This window comes from Phyllopteryx taeniolatus, chromosome 1, assembly GCF_024500385.1.
Source record: "Phyllopteryx taeniolatus isolate TA_2022b chromosome 1, UOR_Ptae_1.2, whole genome shotgun sequence".
In the NCBI taxonomy this organism is placed as follows: Eukaryota; Metazoa; Chordata; class Actinopteri; order Syngnathiformes; family Syngnathidae; genus Phyllopteryx; species Phyllopteryx taeniolatus.
Genome location: NC_084502.1, coordinates 34214545 through 34232227, shown reverse-complemented (window position 1 = coordinate 34232227; position 17683 = coordinate 34214545). Strand labels below are relative to the sequence as shown.

The 17683-nt window shown below is 44.3% G+C and overlaps 1 protein-coding gene across 2 annotated transcripts in view; it reads left to right on the top strand.

Moving 5' to 3' along the window:
• Window positions 1–17683, top strand: part of nol9 (nucleolar protein 9) — a 22066-nt gene extending 4383 nt beyond the window's left edge. The window contains exons 6-13 of one of the 2 annotated variants that reach the window (XM_061790946.1): window positions 2419–2515; window positions 2586–2683; window positions 12077–12244; window positions 12313–12574; window positions 12667–12781; window positions 16736–16910; window positions 17134–17267; window positions 17377–17683. In XM_061790946.1, coding sequence (XP_061646930.1) covers window positions 2419–2515; window positions 2586–2683; window positions 12077–12244; window positions 12313–12574; window positions 12667–12781; window positions 16736–16910; window positions 17134–17267; window positions 17377–17496 — 1169 coding nt within the window. In that variant the 3' untranslated portion in view covers window positions 17497–17683. Of the gene's footprint in view, window positions 1–2418; window positions 2516–2585; window positions 2684–12076; window positions 12245–12312; window positions 12575–12666; window positions 12782–16735; window positions 16911–17133; window positions 17268–17373 lie in introns of both variants that reach the window. The other variant, XM_061790937.1, reaches the window with a different exon arrangement.

Below are 17683 nucleotides of genomic sequence, written 5' to 3'. Positions count from 1 at the left end.
CCTTTTTGGCATGTGGGACTCCTGAGGCAGCTGATGGGTACCGGCTGGCCAAGTGGAATGCAGCTTTGGTGGTCGCTGAGGCAAAAACTCAGACATGGGAGGAGTTGTGGTGAGGCCATGGAGAACGACTTCCGGACGGCTTCAAGGAAATTCTGGTCCACCATCCGGCGTCTCAGGATGGGGAAGCAGTGCACCACCAACACTGTATAGTGAGGATGGGCACTGCTGACTTCGACTTGGGACGTTGTGAGTCGGTGGGGAGAATACTTCGAAGATCTCCTGAATTCCACCGACACGCTTTCCCATGAGGAAGCAGAGTCTGGGTTCTCTGCGGCGGGCTCTCTTGGGGTTGAGGTCACCGAAGTGGTTAAAAAGCTCCTCGGTGGCAGGGCTCCGGGGGGTGGATGAGATTCGCCCGGAGTTCCTAAACGCTCTGGATGTTGGGGGGCTGTCCTGGTTGACAAGTCTCTGCAATATCGCGTGGACATCAGGGACAGTGCCTCTGGATTGGCATACTGGGTTGGAGGGGGACCGGAGGGTGTGTTCCAACTACAGGGGGATCACACTCCTCAGCCTCCCTGGTAAGGTCTATTCAGGGGTGCTGGAGAGGAGGTTCCGTCGGGAAGTCAAATCTCAGATTCAGGAGGAGCAGAGTGGTTTTCGTCCAGGCCGTGGAACAGTGTACCAGCTCTCCACCCTTGACAGGGTCCTCGAGGGTGCATGTGAGCTCGCCCAACCAGTCTACCTGTGTTTTGTGGACTCGGAGAAGGGGTTCGACCGTGTCCCTCGGGGAGTCCTGTGGGGTTGCTTCGGGAGTATGGGGTACCGAACCACCTGATACGGGCTGTTCGGTCACTGTACGAACAGTGTCAGAGTTTGCGCCGCATTGCTGGTAGTAAGTCGGACTTGTTTCCGGTGAGGGTTGGACTCCGCCAAGGCTGTCCTTTTTCACCGAGTCTGTTCATAACTTTTATGGACAGAATTTCTCGGTGCAGCCGAGGCGTAAAGGGGGTCCGGTTTGGGGGGCTCAGTATTGCTTTTTGCAGACGATGTGGTTCTGTTGGCTTCGTCAAGTCGTGATCTCCAACTCTCACTGGAGCGGTTCGCAGCCGAGTGTGAAGCGGCTATGATGAGAATCAGCACCTCCAAATCTGAGACCATGGTCTTCCGTCATAAAAGGGTGGCGTGTCCTTTCCAGGTCGGGGATGAGATCCTGCCCCAAGTGGAGGAGTTCAAGTATCTTGCGGTCTTGTTCACGAGTGAGGGAAGAATGGAACGGGAGATTGACAGGCGGATCGGTGCGGCGTCTGCAGTGATGCGGACTTTGTATCGGTCCATTGTGGTAAAGGAGGAGCTAAGCCGAAAGGTGAAGCTCTCAACTTACCGGTCCATCTATGTTCCTACCCTCACCTATGGTCACGAGCTGTGGGTCGTGACCGAAAGAACAAGATCCCGGATACATGCGGCCGAAATGAGTTTCCTCCGCAGGGTGTCCGGGCTCTCCCTTAGAGATAGGGTGAGAAGCTCAGTCATCCGGGAGGGGCTCATAGTAGCGCCGCTGCTCCTCCACATTGAGAGGAGCCAGATGAGGTGGCTCGGGCATCTGATTAGGATGCCTCCTGGACGCCACTCTGGTGAGGTGTTCCGGGCACGTCCCACTCGGAGGAGACCCCGGGGACGACCCAGGACACGCTGGAGAGACTATGTCTCCCAGCTGGCCTCGGAGCACCTCTGGTTCCCCCCCGGAAGAGCTGGATGAGAAAATGGATGGATAATTGTGATTTTAATAGCAATCAAAATAATGGTGATTATTATTTTTTCAATAATCGCCGAACCCTTCCCCTAAGTATGAACAGGTTATCAGAAACTATTGTTAACCAATGCGTTAAAAAAAACGCAAATTCAGGTCAATAGTCAAAGTTCAGTGCAGCTCTGCTTACCTTTTTGCTTTGCCATGAATGCAGTGGCGTTGCACCCGTGGGGGATGTGGGTGTTTCTGCACGATATTGTTTCAGTGTAGTACCGTGGCAGGACTCAGGCCTTCACTTGAAATTGGCTCTGAATCTTCACCAAGCCTAGTTGATTATGTCATGGGCAGAGAAACTCAAGTGTGGTGGCCCTTATTAAGTCCATTCGAAGTGCAAAACGACTTGCTCATAGACACATTTTCAGAAATATTTTCTTGGTTGTTTAATTTCACACTTGATGGGCAGGCGGGACTCCAGAGACCCAACTATTCATATACAAGTCCATTTTCCCCAGTCAATTTCTCTTTTAAATCTAATAGGGACCTAAACGGCTTTAATGAGCACATAGCAATTGCGAAACTATCTGGCATGATTGTTCAGCCGTGGCGGAGGTCTGCAAGCCCCTTAAAGTACGCAAAACTGCTTCACTGGACATGTCTGTTTCTCACAGGGGACATGGATGGTTTTGCTGTCGTCCTCGTGTACGGAGCCAAAAACGTTGGGAAGTCCACATACATCCGCATGGTCATCAATACGCTTCTAAATCAGTAAGTGCCATCGTCATCATCTTGGTATACTTGAATGTTACTGAACAGTCAACTGCATCTGTGTGTGTAGCACTACAAGTGTGGACTATTTGGAAGCGGACCTCGGGCAAACAGAGTTCACCCCGGCGGGTTGCTTGTCTTTCTTGACTGTCAGAGAACCTCTACTGGGTATGTTTCATCCTCTTCTTCCTTAAAAATGTTAAAGTGGAACCTTAATTCTCAAACACCTTAAAACTTGGAACATTTCGAATTCGACCATATATACAGTGCCACCAGAAAGTATTCACACCCCTTCATTTTTTTCACATTTTGCTATGTTACAGACTTATTCTAAAGCTGATTTGAGCATAGTTTTCTCTCTTTTTTTTTTTATCCACATAAAATATCCCATAATGACAAGGCAAAAACATATTTTCAGACAGTTGTGCAAATGTATTCACCCATCCATCCATCCATCCATCCATTTCTACCGCTTATCCGGGTCGGGTCGCGGGGGCAGTAGCTTTAGCAGGAACGCCCAGACTTCCCTCTCCCCAGCCACTTCATCCAGCTCTTCCGGTGGATCCCGAGGCGTTCCCAGGCCAGCCGAAGGACGTAGTCTCTCCAGCGTGTCCTGGGTCGTACCCGGGGTCTCCTCCCGGTGGGACATGCCCGGAACACCTCACCAGGGAGGCGTCCGGGAGGCATCCGAATCAGATGCCCCAGCCACCTCATCTGGCTCCTCTCAATACGGAGGAGCAGCGGCTAAATTGAGAGCTTCGCCATTTTTAGGTCTTTGTGGAGATGTTCGATTGGATTCAAGTCCGGGCTCTGGCTGGGCCATTCTAAGGACATTCACAGGCTGCTCCCGAAGCCACTCCTTTATCTTGACTGTGTGCTTTGGGTCATTGTCCTCTTGGAAGGTGAATCGACACGATAGTCTGAGTTCCAGAGCACTCTGGACCAGGTTCTCTTAAAGAATTTCTCTATATTTGCCAGCTGCCATCTTATGCTCTATGCAGACTCGTCGCCCAGTTCCTGCAGCAGAAAAACAGCCCCGCAGTATGATGTTGCCACCACCATGCTTCACAGTAGGGATGGTGTTAGCCAGGTGATGAGCAGTGCCGCTTCCTCTCCAGATATGACGCTTGCAATTCAGGCCAAAAAGTTCTATTTTGGTTTCATCAGACCAGAGAATTTTGTTTTAGCAGGTCTGAGAATCCTAAAGGTGCCTTTTGACAAACTCCAAGCGGGCTGCCATGTGCCTTTTAGTGAGAAGTGGCTTCTGTATGGCCACTCTATCATAAAGGCCTGATTTGTGGAGTGCGTTAGCAATGGTTGACCTTCTGGATGGTTCTCCTATCCCTCATACATGCAAATCAGTCACCTTTCGGCGAAATTCGCCGTTTTGAACTCAAAATAAGCCATTTACGTGAGTCATATTGATCCAATGAGATTTTCCTGGAGGAGGTCCGTTGCCGCCGTCGCTGACATCATAGGCTGTTTTGTGCTCCTTGAACGCTTGCAGCTAGATCCATTCCACCCATCCACACACAGATGTAATTTCTGAATATTACTCTGCAGCGGCCTGAGGTTCCGCCTGTGCGCTCGGGACCCGCTTTGGTGAAGTCACGGAAGACCAGGAAAAAAAAACTCTCCCGCCGCTTCTGCTGTTCAGAAGTAACTGTACTTTTACTCCGTTACAATGATCTAAATGTCGCTCGCTACTTTTATTTATCAATTATTGCTTATTTATCAGCTATTTCGTGCATGAGACAACAACTTGGACTTCCGCGTTGGGCGCTGTTTGCTCCAATCCAATTTAAGCACCAGTAACGTTTAAGTCTAGTTCACCAATCAAACGACACGTCCTCTTCTATTGGGCTTCCCGGCCATAGGTATTAACACTAGATAAGCCAGCCTGGCTGATCATTGTGCCTCCGTGGCCCCCATGTTGGGAAGGTCGTCTTTACCATTGAAGGCACCGGTGCGCTACTCGTGTTTACGACGAACAAAAATAAAAACCTTTCATATATTGTAGTATTTGTCTGGCACTGTCTGCCCAAACGTGGATATTTCAGCCCACTTATAACTTGAGAAAACACCTTGTCGTAAATTGCAGATGTAGTTTTGGCTGTGCACACACACACACACACACACACACACACAGTAATATAATAATTTGCATATTCACATTTTATTTTATTTATGTTCATGCTGTGGTTAAAACAAATCAGAAAATGCCATTTACTCAGTACTTGAGTAATTCTTTCACTCTCTACTTGTTACTCTTACTCAAATAATTTTTTGGAGAACTACTTTTTACTTTTACTTGAGTCACATTATTGTCAAGTAACAGTAGTCTTGCTTGAGTATGTTTGGCTATTCTACCCACCTCTGGAGCGGACATTCTCTACTCTACATTTCTACTCTTACGTTTAAGCAACATTTGTGCTCATCAGATCAGCCAGAGATCCTCTCTGACCAAGGCCCTTCTTCCCCAGTTACTCAGCTTGGTCGGACGGCCAGATCTAGGAAGGCTCGTGGTGGTTCCAAACTTCTTCCATTTCCGAATAATCGAGACCAAAGTGCTTTTCGGGACATTCAGTGCCGCTGAAATTCTTTTGTATCCTTTCCCAGATTTGTGCCTTGACACAATCGGACGTCTGCAGACAATTCCTGAGACTTTATTGGTTGGTTTCTGCTCTGATATGCACTGCCAACTATGAGACCTTATATAGACAGGTGTGTGCCATTCCAAATGATGTTCAATCAACTGAATTTACCACAGGTGGACTCCATTCAAGGTGGAGAAGCATCTCAAGGATGATCAGTGGAAATCAGATGCACCTGAGCTTAAGTTTAAGTGTCATAGCAAAGGGTGTGAATACTTATGTACGTATTATGTTTGAAGGTTTGCATTTTGTATAAATTCACACAAATGTCTAAAACTATGCTTTTACTTTGTCATTTAGGGATATTTTATGTAGATTTTTTTGTTTACAGAAAACTATACTCAAATCAGCTTTAGAATAAGTCTGTAACATGGCAAAATGTGGAAAACGTGAAGGGGTGTGAATACTTTCTGGTGGCACTGTATATTGTCCGCAACAGAACTGGAACAGCCTCCTGTTCTAAAGCACAATTGCTTACAAGTTAGCTTCAACCGCCTCAAAAATGGGTGTTTAAAGGATCTTTTATCGTTTTTAATTGAAAAATATTAAACTGATTGGAATATTCATTAATTTTCTATAGTGCTTGTCCTCATTATGGTCCCATGTAGTAGTGTCACGATACCAAAATTCTGACTTCGATACTATACCTGCATAAACGATACCACGAGTTATTCACGAGTTACTCTTGAGTAGGTTTTTGACTGAGTACTTTCTTACTCAAGTAAATATTTGGAGGACTACTTTTTACTTTTGCTTGACTCATATTATTCTAAAGTAACTATTTTTACTTGAGTACAATATTTGGCTACTGTACCCACCTCTGTTTATTACATTCTCAAGCCTGCAAGTTAATGAGTCAGCAAGCTAAGGAGCTAAATAGTTCACTTGACTGCGGCGACATTGTGAAAAACATCAGCGCTCTGAGTTGTGTGTGTCCCTCACATAACACACACACACACACACACACACAAAAGGGAAAGTTAAGTGTTTATAAACCATAAGCACACGTTATCATTTGATTGACAGATAAAGATCTTGCATCGCAGTCCAGCAGCTTGAGGGCAGGCCTTATTTATCCTTTATTTAACCAGGTAAAAGCTTATTGAGAGATAGTCTTTTTCAAAAGCTAAGAGGCTGCAGAAATTATACACTACATAGCATGACATTCATACAATGAATAAAAATAAAGACTAAAAAATAACTGATTATGATTATTAAAGTGGGACTAAGCAGGCCCAAAAAAATGGCATGATAATTCGACTCACCAAAGAGAAGGGTAGTGTTAACAAGCCTGCCAAATTTGAATTAATAAAAACAATCAAGTATATCAGAATCATCTTTATTTGCCAAGTATGTCCAAAAAACACAAGGAATTTGTCTCCGGTAATTGGAGCCGCTCTTGTACGACAACAGACAGTCAATTGACAGACAAACACTTTTGAGACATAAAGACATTGAGAAAAACAGTCACTGAGCAATAAAGGGTTGCTAGTTATCTGGTAATGCTGGTAAAAAAAATTTGACAATTGTGCAAAAAGATGCAGAGTCCTCTAGCACTTAGAGCAGTTCGAATGACTAATATTGCAATAGTCCGGTGCAATGACCATTGTACAAAGGGCGCCGAGACTTCAAGTGAGTAGTACGATAGTCTGGGACAATGTTGATTGTGCAAATGTTGCAGATACTCCTCAGTCAGTGTGCAAATGGAGAAGATGCTACTCTGTAGCCAGTATTGGTCACTACCTTTCGGCTCTCAGACACTGTGAGCATGTCAAATGGATGTGCCATGGGCTTATACGTTGTAAAATTACGTTAGGAGGCTCAACTTCAAAATTGAATGGTTATGGTGGACTATAATCAGAAAAATAAGCACACAAGTCAACTTACCCTTGTTGTTGCTGACATAATGTAACAGCCGAACACGGCACCCAACGACAGCGGGGCGGTAGGAGGAAGCTCAGGCAGGTAGCAGTCGGCACTGCACCAGTCACTAATGTCAAGTTACCCACAAAGCCATGTTGTCTCTGGTCAAAGGTTACAAAACTATCCGTCGTAAAATGCAAACTGCATAGTCGGCTGGTGGTGTTGATGTTCAGCTCGCCATCTGCATGTCTTTAACAAGTCAATCCATTGCTTTTTTATTTCCTAATTTTTTGGAAGCTTAAAAAACCGTCACCAAGCTGTTCTGTAAATTGAGGCATCCAGCAAAGATGCATTTTCAGCGTTTAGCCATCGTTAGCTTGTTTTTTTTTTTTTATTCATTCAAATTTGGCACGCTTTAAGGCATTTTTTTGGGCCTCTTTCGTGGGTTAATGACGCTATACTTCTGTGCCAAATGTTTAATATTTGTTTCAGTGCAATTTTTGCGAACAGAGCCTGAGTCTTATTTATATTTTTTGTCTCAAGATATTTATTGTTCTATATAACAATGGCAATGTTGAATGTTTTTTTTTAGAATTGAAACTTAATGGTTCTTAAAAAGGATGTACTTGACTTATTATGTTCTATAATATCATTATATCAGTGGCATAAAAAATACACCATGATAAATTTTGGGAAAATATATCGTCCTAAAAAAATTGCTATCGTGGCAGGCTGAACCATAACATATTGAGCGAGAGGAATAGCTATGGATAACACAAAAATATTGTACAAGATGTACAAATACAAATCTGTAATTTGGCGGGACCACGAAGCAACAATCGGTACATAGCGGAGGATTACTGTATCTATACTCTGTGATTAGGTTAAGTTGCAGGGACTCGTTTCCAGACGTGCATCCTGGGACTCACGTCTGAAATGATCTATGAATGTATGAGTGTTTGTATGTATATAAAGTTTTACATCTCTATACCGTATATTTCTGATTTCTACAGTCATGAAAAAAAAAATATTTGACCACTCTTGTTCCTTCTATTTTTTATTTTATTTTATTTTTTTTAATACCTGGTACCACTAAAGGCATGTTACCTGAAGAATACAAAACCTTAATTTTATTCTTTCATTCATCTTCCGTTCCGCTTATCCTCACTAGGGTCGCGTGCATGCTGGAGCCTATCCCAGCTATCTTCGGGCAAGAGGCGGGGTACACCCTGAACTGGTCACCAGGCAATCGCAGGGCACATGGAAACAAACAACAATTCGCACTCACATTCACACCTACGGGCAATTTAGAGGCGGCACGGTGGACGACTGGTTAGAGCGTCAGCCTCACAGTTCTGAGGACCCGGGTTCAATCCCCGGCCCCGCCTGTGTGGAGTTTGCATGTTCTCCCCGTGCCTGCGTGGGTTTTCTCCGGGCACTCCGGTTTCCTCCCACATCCCAAAAACATGCATGAATTGGAGACTCTAAATTGCCCGTAGGCATGACTGTGAGTGCGAATGGTTGTTTGTTCCTATGTTCCCTGCAATTGGCTGGCAACCAGTTCAGGGTGTACCCCGCCTCCTGCCCGATGACAGCTGGGATAGGCTCCAGCACGCCCGCGACCCTAGTGAGGAGAAGCGGCTCAGAAAATGGATGGATGGATGGATGGATGGATGGGCAATTTAGAGTCTTCAATTAACCTACCCTGCATGTTTTTGGGAGGAAACCGGAGTGCCCGGAGAAACCCCACACAGGCACGGGGAGAACATGCAAAACTCCACACAGGCGGGGCTGGGATTTGAACCCCCAGTCCCCAGAACTGCGAGGCAGATGTGCTAACCAGTTGTCCACCGTGCCGCCTTAATTTTATTATTAAATGTAACTTTGGTTATTATCAAGAATACCACGGAAAATGGCTTGCGCTAGATATCAGCTTTTGCATAAAACTCTTATGAGCTACTTTTGTTGTCATCATTACATTTGTCCAAACAAAAGTACCTTTAGTTGAACCAGACATTAAAAATGAACAAGAAACTGAAGAAACAAGGGGTGTCAAATATTTTTTACATGACTAGATTTTTTTCTATTTCTATATTTATATGTACTTTACTTATACTTAATACTGTGTATTTCAAGCTTTTAGTGTGCAGTATTCTTGTATTTGACTGCATATGAATTCTCCTCTCTTCAATAATACATTGTGCACCCACTCAGTGCAGTGCTGTTATTCATTGCATACGAAGTCACGACACTCAAAAAGTGGACCTTTTTGCTTCACTTGGATACTAAGTGGTTTTGCTTTTGCATTCGGCTGGCTTTTTATTCTTGAACTCCCCGATTTCCAGCGTGGTCTCCGACAATGAGTGTAGCCTCCAAGCTGGGCTTCCGTGCGTCTCACGCTCTCTATCTCCTGCTGGTAACACTGACTCGTGTGCATCGAATGCAGTTTCCCTAACAGCACATGAAAATCCACTGCATATAACACTGACTTTGGTCACATATCCTCGTGAGCTTCGAACTCTGAGGTTACGTTCCGGTGGCTAACGCGTTCTAACTTGTCTGCAGGCACTAGTCGGCAGTGTGGAGCAATTTCATTCTCCTGGATCCCACACAGTCAAAACACATAACTTGTCGGAAGACAGGCAGTCATTGGCAGGGGTGAAGTTAAGTGGTGCGTAGGTGTGCATGAGCACTGAAAATATTCAACGTGCACCCAGTTGAAAAGTGCTTTTGCATACCAAGCATTTTGCATTGTATTTTTGGGAGGTTTTCATAGTGTTTTTTTTATTTACATTTTTTTTTCTCAGCACAGTGGTAGATGGGGCTCTAGTAAAATATGTGCTAGCAGGAAATGAATTTGAATCATTTATATTTGAATTTCTAAACTTGAATAATTGCATTTAAAAACTGTTTCTGAATAGTATAATTTGAAATAGCTTTTATTTGTTTGGAACTGAAGTCCAATGAATTTGAAAGTGAATGCAAGATTATTTTATCAGCAATGAAATTCAAATTATATATTTTCACATTCAGTTTGATCATTTCAGATTCAGTTAAACAAATAAAATTTCAAGTTAGCTTTGACAGACATCTGGGGACTGAAGGAGTAGCAATCAATCGGCGATACACAGATCTCTTTGGCCAATCTGTGCCTTCGTTTTTGAGCACGTGACATAGGGATCGTAGAGTCAACTCTTTTAACCAGCTACAGTATTTTAACCTTTGTAGAATGCATAATATGGGCAGAAAGAGACAAAAAAAAAGGTGCTTCCTTTTGAACATTGGAAAGGCAGTGTATTGTAGGAACATATCACACCGACAGGACAAAGTTGTCTGTTTTTTTTCCCAACATAATGTTATTCAGGCATTGATCTCCATGCCTGATGCTTTACTGACACCTAGGGGTTGAAACAGCACCACATCTCGATACAGACAGTACTCTTTCAAATTAATTTAGGGCATTTACATCAATGTATTGTAGTCCATTTTTTTGTGGCATTTTGTGGACTGATGTTTCCCACCAAAGACAAATCTGTTAAAAAGTTAGAGGGCTGAAATTTTCTTCAAATAAGTAGAGAAAGATGTTTTCACTACAAATGAGATAAACTCACTGGGTAAGATTTCTCATTTTTGTTGTGCATTGTTTTATGATGGTGAAAATTTGGACTCTGAATCTGAATTATTACAAATATATTTGTTGTCATTGGAAAATGTTGGTTTTGGAGCGGATTGTGTTTGACTTTAAAGGTTCCACTGTATTAAGTTGGAACATGCTTGTGCTTTATTCATATAGTCTTACAGTGGGTACGGAAAGTATTCAGACCCCCTTAAATTTAAGTTCATTTTTTCCCTCATTAATTTACACACACCACCCCATATTGACAGGAAAAACCGGAATTGTTGAAATCTTTACAGATTAAAAAAGAAAAACTGAAATATCACACAGCCATAAGTATTCAGAATCAGAATCATCTTTATTTGCCAAGTATGTCCAAAAAACACAAGGAATTTGTCTCCGGTAATTGGAGCCGCTCTAGTACGACAACAGACAGTCAATTGACAGAGAACACTTCAAGGAGTGTATGCAGATTCAGATTCTTTGCTCAGTAGAAGCACCCTTTTGAGGTAATACAACCATGAGTCTTTTTGGGAATGATGCAACAAGTTTTTCATACTTGGATTTGGGGATCCTCTGCCATTCCTCCTTGCAGAACCTCTCCAGTTCTGTCAGGTTGAATGGTAAACGTTGGTGGACAGCCATTTTCAGGTCTCTCCAGAGATGCTCAATTGGGTTTAAGTCAGGTATCTAGCGGTGCCATTCAAGAACAGTCACGGAGTTGTTTTGAAGCCACTCCTTCGTTATTTTAGCTGTGTGCTTAGGGTCATTGTCTTGTTGGAAGGTGAACCTTCGGCCCAGTCTGAGGTCCTGAGCACTCTGGAGAAGGTTTTCATCCAGGATATCCTTAAACTTGGCCGCGTTCATCTTTCCTTCGATTGAAACTAGTCGTCCTGTCCCTGCAGCTGAAAAACACCCCCACCGCATGATGCTGCCACCACCATGCTTCACTGTTGGGACTGTATTGGACCGGTGATGAGCAGTGCCTGGTTTTCTCCACACATGCCACTTAGAATTAAGGCCAAAAAGTTCTCTCTTGGTTTCAGCAGACCAGAGAATCTTATTTCTCACCATCTTGGAGTCCTTCATGTGTTTTTTTTTTTTTTTTTAGCAAACTCCATGTGGGCTTTCATGTGTCTTGCACTGAGGAGAGGCTTCAGTTGGTTGTGTGATATTTCAGTTTTTCTTTTTTAATAAATCTGCAAAAATTTCAACAATTATGTTTGTTTCTGTCAATATTGGGTGCTGTGTGTACATTGAGGAAAAAAATGAACTTAAATGATCTTAGCAAATGGCTGCAATATAACAAAGAGTGAAAAATGTATGGGGGTCTGTATACTTTCCGTACCCACTGTATGTTCAGTGTACAATTTAATAGGTATACAAGCCCTCCAGGCACTTAATTGTTGAGGCATGATCAATTCTCAGGCCCCCCCTTCACACATCAGCATGACCCCAACCACATGGTCTTCTACGGCGAGTCGTCATGCGAGTCCGACTTAAGTCGCTACCTGGAAAGCCTCAAGTCCTTGTGGCGCAAGCGTTCTACCAGCCGAGAGACGCCCATTGTCATCAACACCATGGGCTGGGTTAAAGGTCAGTAAAATGTTTTATTTAAAATTTATTTAATGTCACCAATAGTTTTTCGTTGGGTCGATCTCTAGGTTTTGGACTGCAGCTGCTAGTGGACTTGCTCCGTTTCTTCCCGGTGTCGCACGTCATCCAATTGGCTCATGCCGGCAACAGCCCAGCTCAATGCCCTGCCCTCACCCCCGAGTTTCTGAGGACAGCCCACGGCTTCCACACGCACCCGCCCACTCAGACGGCGCTGGACGAGTTCACCGAGAGCACACACAGCCCACCCCGCACCTACATTCACATGAGCGTTGAGTCCGATTTTGAAGGCGCAGGCTGCCAGGGGACGGCGTAAGTGCTCGTTTTTCAGCACTGCGTTGTGACATTGTTGGGGTTGCGGCGTGACATTGGCGGCTCACGTCTTCATTTGTTGTGTTGGACAGGAAACACCAACGCTCCAATGAGCAGCGAGAACTGTCACTGCTGGCCTACCTCAGTCAGCTGCAGTCGGCTGATCCAGGACCTGTGAGACCTCTTCACTCCCTCATGCCTTACCAGGTACACATTGTTTGGGGGGGTCAGCGGTACAATCTATTCCAAGTTATGCTGTAGGATTGAAATAAAATATATATATATTTTTTTGCTTTCACGCCTATGTCCAGTTCATCCTAAACCAACTCGATGGGGTTTAAAGTGCAACCAAACAGACCAAAGAAAAGTTGACATTGAGTCTTGTTAACAAGCCGGACAATGAATGAATGGATTTAAAAATAATAATTACAAAAAAATCGGTGAAATTAGGCTTAAAAATGGTCAAGAATTGAGACATTCTTTCAGCTTCCAGATGCTGTGGGCGTGTCGCTAAATGCTCTCAAAATACTGCTTCCCCGCAACTTTCAGCTGCCAATCAAAGACATGCCTCCTCTCATGGCTCCTGCTATGTAGGGAGAGACGCTCACACGGGCCGCAGAGAGACATTTATTGGTGGCCACCCCTTTGTCTCAGTTGAAATTCAGTGGTCCGTTAATCGACGCCGTAAAGAGTCATCAGCCATGACGCATCACGAGGAGGAGGGGGGAAAAGGGGTGTGGGGGGAGTCATCCAGGCAGGATGATCGTGGTACATGTACTTCTGTCGTCGCCAAAATTCAGCCTTAGGCGGCCACAGCCGGATGATCCCCCCTGCCGAATGGCCACCGCATGGAATAAGGGTGCTTAGTGTTTATATAGTGGGGAAGACCTCGTGCCAGAAAGTGTATACACCCCAGCCCGCTGGCGGGCTAGTTTTTAGTGCTGCCCAAAATATTTGGCCAAAAGAGATGAAGAAAGAGTCTTAAGCTATACCTCAACAATTCAGTACTAGATTGTTTTCAGTCTTTACACATATTTTCAGCACTTCAAACATATTTAATGTATTTAGAAACAAAACAAGATTGTGCTGGGACCACTAATAGCACAGGTTATACTAACATATCAACTCACAGGTTCTTACAGGTGTTGAGACACTAAAAAGAATCCCACCGCACCACTCGTCAGTAGCACTGCCTTGTTCATTTCCCACATCCTGTCCTGCCCTTTTGTGTCCGCTCATCTTGTTTTCTTGGTTACTGATTTCATGTCGTCCCCCCCCAATCCACAAATAATATGAGTTGACTGTTGTAATGTTACTTGTGTTCAAAAATCTAGACTGTCTCACTATTGTTCTGCTGTGGTTCTCACCCCTAGTTCCCTTGTCCACTCTATCCCTCTGTCTGTCCCCTAAAACCCTTTTCTGTCCGGCTGCATTTTCAATAAACATCAGAATAATTAAAATAAAATTAAAAATAAGCAAAGTCAAAAATGCTTAAAAAATGTCAAACTCAGTCCCGGGGGCCAAATTTGGCCCACGAAGTAATTATATTTGGCCTGCAAGACAATATCAAATGTGTATTAGAGCTGGACTGCCAGTATATAGCACATGTGCCACTAATATTACAAATCCCAGAATGCTTTGCTAGTGTGTTGGCCCATCGGTCTACACCGGCAAGCCCCTTCCCTTTCTGTTGCTGTCGTTAGCAACTATGCTACCAGTCTCCTCGGGCAAATTTACAACTTCCCCTTCCCAAAAATGGCCAAAAGAACGATGGAAAACAGTTAACTTCCAAGACAGGTCCGAGGCAGATTATGTTCACTAAAGTAGAAGACAGACCTGTTTGTCATGTGCGGAGTAACGTGGCTGTAACAAAGAATATAACAATTGAATTGTTTTTTTTTTTTAATGCCCTTTATCAACTCCTAGGCAGGGACTGTTAATAGTTTGAAGTTTGGGTTTTTATTGAAGGACGTTCTTATTTTTTTTGGGTTGTTTTGTTGTTGGCCTTTGAAAAAAGATTTACATCAAGAAGAAAGGTAGTTTGAGATAGATAAATAGAAGATGGAGAGACAGAAGAATTCATGTTATTTAAATACAAAACAACAAACAAATACCACTGATTTCATTTATCGCAAATTTGATTTCATGTGTTTATAATAAAGTTTGTTTATTCCAGTTTCAGTTTTAAGCAAAATTTAAGTTTGTCGTCATATGATAAACTTTAATGCTACATTTCTGCAAAGAAGGGAAACATGCACATCGCAGTGATTTTTCATTAAATATTGAGTTTGGCCTGCGACGTTGTCCCAATTTTTTATTTTGGCCCACCGTGAATTTGAGTTTGAAACCCCTGCCTTATGTGAAATAACTGCTCGTAAAATTGGGCTAGGTTTAAGGTTAAAGTTAGGATTAGGAATACGTATAACCTACATATTTTATCCAAGTGTTGTTGCTGTAGCGAGTTGCGCATGCGCACCACAGATCGTGCAGGCACCGCACATAGCGTCTTTTCAGGGGATAAACCACCAATAAGTGTTTTCGGGTTACCCCCTAAAAAAAGAAGGAAAAATTGGGGGGGAAAAATCTGCAAATAGGTGAATCTGCAGGTGCCGAAACGCAAGTATCCGCTGGTCCACTCTTAATTCTGAAATGTACCAGATGTACTCATTTGGAACACTGTGTACTTGCTGGGTTGAACTTGAACTAGCTGCTCTATTGATGACATTTTCATGAACTTGAAATTAAACTCTTTGTCTTTAAACTTAGCATGTTCCCTGTTCCCCCTCCTAATTGTTCTAAAAATGTTAGCAGTAAATAGTCCCATGGAGAATCACTTGTCATCTTCAGTAGGTGTTTGCAACTGAGTAGAGAGACCTTTTTTTGTAGGGTTGATTCTGATACGGATTATTAGTATTTAAGGAGGCCGATAACTGATATTTGGAGCTGATCTTCATTTGCAGTAAAAGCGGAATTATTGGTGTCAACATTTAGAATAATACAAACTCCCAACAATTGACTTTGTTTAGATGCCTTTAAGCATGTTTTTCTGGACAGTTTCAGTTTCTTACAACCACAAAGTCGATCATCGAACTGCGGCCTGGGGTGTCCTGGTGGCGAGTGCACAAGTGGACAGACACCCTTATGTCTGAACATGGTGTTCGTAATGGACAATACAGGATGAGCACAGAAGTCCAAAAACAGAAAACCACTCCGGTTGTGGTCATTATGCTCCTCCAGGTCTCACTGTCATTGCCCATGTGAGCATTAAAGTCCCCCAGCAGAACGAGGGAGTCCCCAGCGGGAGCGCTCTCCAGCACCCCCTCCAAAGACTCCAAGAAGGGTGGGTACTCTGAACTGCTGTTTGGTGCATCGGCACAAACAACAGCCAGGACCCGTCCCCCCACCCAATGGGGGAGGGAGGCTACCCTCTCGTCCACCAGGGTAAACCCCAACGTACAGGCGCCAAGCTGGGGGCAATAAGTATGCCCACATCTGCAACTCCAGATTGGAAAAGAGTCCAACCCCTCTAAAGAGGACTGGTATCTGAGCCCAAGCTGTGTGTGGAGGTGAACCAGTCTATTTTTAGTCAGAACCTCTCAACCTCGCACACCAGCTCGGGCTTCTTCCCTGCCAGAGAGGTGACATTCCACATCCCTAGAGCCAACTTCTGTAGCTGGGGATCAGACCGCCTCCCAGCTCGCTATGCACCCGACCCCTTTGGGCCCTCCCACAGGTGGTGAGCCCATGGGAAGGGGGACCTCTTCGGGCAGTCCCTGACTGCAGGCCCGGCCACCAGGTGGTCGCCTTCGAGCCCCGCCTCCAAGCCTGGCTCCAGAGGGGGGCTCCTGTGACCCGCGTCCGAGCAAAGGAAACCTAGGTCTATTTGTATATCATCATAAATAAATACACGTATATAAAAATAGTTCCCAGAAGTTTACCCAGTATTCTCTTATTGGCCGTCGGATTTTTTAAAAAGGCAGATGCCGATATGCGTCAATAGGGCGAAACGGGTCTATTCTTCCAATTTAGCCGTAGTCCCGCTTTTTGTGTTTGTCTCACTCATATTTGTGTTTAAATACCAAACTTTACTGGGTTGTTGATGGGTTTATACACCATTATTGAGATTTAGTCCATATCGAAAATGTCATTGTACCCCCGCAGGTGCCCCACACAGACGTGGCTTTGGGCGTGGTCCATTTCGATGTGGCGCCCAGTGACATGTTCTATGCTGTCAATGCTGGCCTCGTGGGACTCTGCTGCCTGGCAGAGAGGGTGACGAGCAAAAGAGGTCCGGTCTTGCTGTCCCAGGCCCCCCTCTGCCCCTGCGTGGGCCTGGGTACGAACTAATCCTTTCATTTGTTATGTTCACGTTTCAGGTGTAAAATTATTACATCTGTATCCACTGGTAATCATTTTATTATAGTCATACTTATTGTCTTATATTATTGTTGTCTTTTGTGTGGTGTAAGAAAGATCTGCTCTCCTGATTCTTCTAGTCTTCAAAGCCATTTAGCAACCAGTTTCTAAACACACGCTGGTGTTCACTTTGCGTCTTGTAGGTGTGCTGCGAGGGATCGACATGGCGCGAGGTCTCTACTTTGTGCTGACGCCGGTAGATCCCACCGTGCTGCGCAAGGTTAACTGTCTCCTTCTTGGAGCCATGTCGTTGCCCTCCTGTATCTTGACTGCACAGGTCAGACATGCACTTGCTCGTGGGACTACTCACAAAGTTTGGGATACTGTGGTTTTTCGGTTAAATTTCTTAACCACTACACGCTAATAATAGCGATTTTGTGCAGCAGGGCGGTTTCCAGGGGGAGCTGCCTTACGTCACGTCGGACTACAGCTTTGACCTGACTGGTGCTGGAAAGCTGCGGGTCTTCAAGGGACTGCAGAGACAGAGTCAGACATGGACATACTGATGTTCCCGGTCTACAGAACTGAGGGTCAGACTTGTTTTTTTTTTATTTTTATTTTTTATTTACATATAGTCTGACGTGGACTCTTCAGAATGAGAGAAATCTCTCAAAACATGGTTGGTTGTTTTGTACTGCTGGCATTCCAAAGCTGTAACTGAATTCTGGTGTCATATTAAAAGCAGAAACAATA